The sequence below is a fragment of the Ochlerotatus camptorhynchus genome, unplaced genomic scaffold, assembly GCF_037179485.1.
Source record: "Ochlerotatus camptorhynchus isolate MF236.1 unplaced genomic scaffold, CSIRO-AGI_Acam_v1.1 ptg000228l, whole genome shotgun sequence".
NCBI classification, from domain to species: domain Eukaryota; kingdom Metazoa; phylum Arthropoda; class Insecta; order Diptera; family Culicidae; genus Ochlerotatus; species Ochlerotatus camptorhynchus.
The window spans coordinates 1,336,598-1,339,211 of NW_027040718.1; the positions used below are offsets into that span (position 1 = coordinate 1,336,598).

The window sequence follows — 2,614 nt, forward strand, 5'->3', positions numbered from 1 at the left end:
CAGTATTGGCAAGCTACACTAATTAATTCATACTCTAGAAAACTTTAACAAGTTCAATATTTAATTTTTTTGACCTGTGCTAAAATATTACTGTGTAGGTAGCAGTCTAATGAGGTGCGAAATCTGCAATAGAGAACACATGATTTGAGTTGTAGCAACAATATTTTAAACAATTTACTGGTTTCTACTGTTTGTTCGTATGGTATGTCAGAAATAAAGGGCCGATCAGGGACGTGTCAGATGTTTTTGAAAGATGCACCAAATTTTACAAGCTCATGAATCTATAAAGAGCCAGGCTGTGATAAATGCACTACATATTGAAAGGCTCAAACAATGCTAACGTTGATTAGTATTGTTGGACTTATGTACTAGCAGGAATATGTCTAACATAATCAGTTCTCATTTCTCATTCTCATCGCAAAGAAATCAAAACTTTGACAAATGCCTCAATAAGATTGTATATAAATCGTTGGTACCGTATTACCTATATTTATGATGATTGCACTTACCTCTTTATTAGTTCCTCAACTTTACTGCAAAATCTTCGGATTTGCCACCCGAAAGACATGAGGTACCATATCGGCCAGAGTGCGGAACAGTTCCTCGGAGATGTCGTGCGGCAACAGCAGCTGCAGTGTATTGAGCTCCGCTCCACCCCAACTGGCCGACTCGATCATGAATCCTTTAGCGCATTTAAATACCAGCTCAGCCCGCCGCACACACCAACTAACGGTCATATCCTGAGAACGATTGTCAATCAGAACAACGAACTGTGCTACGAAACTTGTTTACAATTACCTCAGACATGTCGTGTCTCAGCAGGGCAGGAATGGTTAGTGTAGTTACGTCGTGTCGACTGGAGATCTTCAAAATATTACGTAGTCCCATAATCACCGGATGCCGCGAGTTTATCTCGCTTGGACTTTGGAACGTTTCGTCCGAAATCAGATGAAAAATTACGTGCGAATGAGACAGATTCGAATGACGAGTTATGAAAACATCGCCCGGCTTCAAACGGGTGGAGTTCCTATCCGAACGACTACCTCCGCCCATGTCTTGTTCATCGGTGCTATCCCGCAGTTGTTGGAGATCTTCCTGAATCTTTTCGATCTGATGATCAACCTGATCGAAGTGAAACTCAGTGGACATGTTGGCACACCGACGGATTTCCGAATCTGGTGAAACATTTCCCGATGGTGTCAGAACCACGATACCGCACAGCGAGCTTGAGTACAATCCCAATGCCACATTCGGACCTCCAAAGCTAGTATCGCTATACAACGGACTGCACAAGTCGGAGATCTTAGTGCTCAGAATACGTATATTATGCATATGCTTCAACTGCGAACCCAAGTGGATGGTGAAGCTTTCCTCCATCGACGGTCCTTGGGTCGAAATCATCGACCAACGGTTCCCGATCTGAGTTGGACTGTCTGACTCGGCTAGAAAGTTTGCATCAATATGAGTCGTAATCCACTCACGGTACTCGTACTTTTGGTGCCCTCTGGTTGATTCCAGTTCCGATTCGCACTGTTTGCGAATCATATTTTGCATGCTATACTGCTTCGCCAGAATGTGATTGATGTTTTCCGAAGTCACGGAAATGTCCAACAACTTCATCTTCGATTCTATTTCCTCCTGATGAAGCGTGTTCATAGTGTTGATTTGCTGGGTCATCTGCGCCGTTAGATTCGTAATGGTTTTAGCATAGTCCCGTTCCTTGGCCAAGATTTCCGACAGTAACGATGAGTGCACTAACTGGTGGTAGCTTTGGGCAAATATTTCCTCATCAGATGGTCCGACCCGGTCGGCATATTCCAATATCTCATCTTTGTACAGTTTCTCCAAGTCCAGGGCCAGTGCATCGACGTCCACATGACCAGTTCTCAACTTTTCCACCAGTATCTCATCTCTTTCGTCGTAAAAGTTTTGGTTTTCCTTTTCGATAAACTGCCTCAATGACACTTTCAGATCTTTATCGGCTTGCAAAAACTTCATAATCGAGTCCATCCGCTCGGCTACGATCCGATGAGCTAATTCGTCCGGGCTGTTGCGGTACGGGATTACGACCGGATAGATAAGCTTGGCCGGCTTGTCGTCGTAGTTTGTGAACTCATAGTGAAAGTCTACCACTTTGCTAGGTTCCAGCTCCATACTTTTCTTCGTGGATTTGGTTTCACTTTTTTTTTTCAGTAAAACTACTAGCCTTGATAACAATCAACTCCCCCACAATCAAAACCCACAGCGAGATTGTTTTGATATTTTGACACGCGCGATGATGATGATGCCGATGATGTGCACGCTCGTTCGAAAATACTCTGAATTGAGTGGAAAACCACACAATTTCATTTAATTGCATCTGAAACTGGACAGTCCCAAAAATGCAAAAAGTGTGATAAAAGTGCCCGCATAAACGCGAACCATAAATTGACCTTACCCAAAATGGTTAAAAATTGTTTATAATCCCTGCTAAACTTTAACTGAAATGGTTATGGAACTTTACATGAACGTTTAATGATAAAGTTTCAACCTTATGTATTATGGTTTTTTGGAACTGGACCTTACAAATAATGGGTTGTTAAGAACCATTACCATTCCAAATTCTTGTTTTCTC

General features: G+C 42.4%; 1 protein-coding gene across 1 annotated transcript; it reads right to left on the reverse strand.

The window, feature by feature from the left end:
• Window positions 1-344: 344 nt before the first annotated feature.
• LOC135703975 (protein C12orf4 homolog) lies at window positions 345-2,218 on the reverse strand. The gene is made up of 2 exons (XM_065225332.1): window positions 799-2,218; window positions 345-740 (listed from the first exon to the last, which is right to left on the reverse strand). The coding sequence occupies exons 1-2, from the start codon at window positions 2,152-2,154 to the stop codon at window positions 531-533; spliced, it is 1,566 nt and encodes a 521-aa protein (XP_065081404.1). The 5' UTR covers window positions 2,155-2,218; the 3' UTR covers window positions 345-530.
• Between the last annotated feature and the right edge of the window lie 396 nt (window positions 2,219-2,614).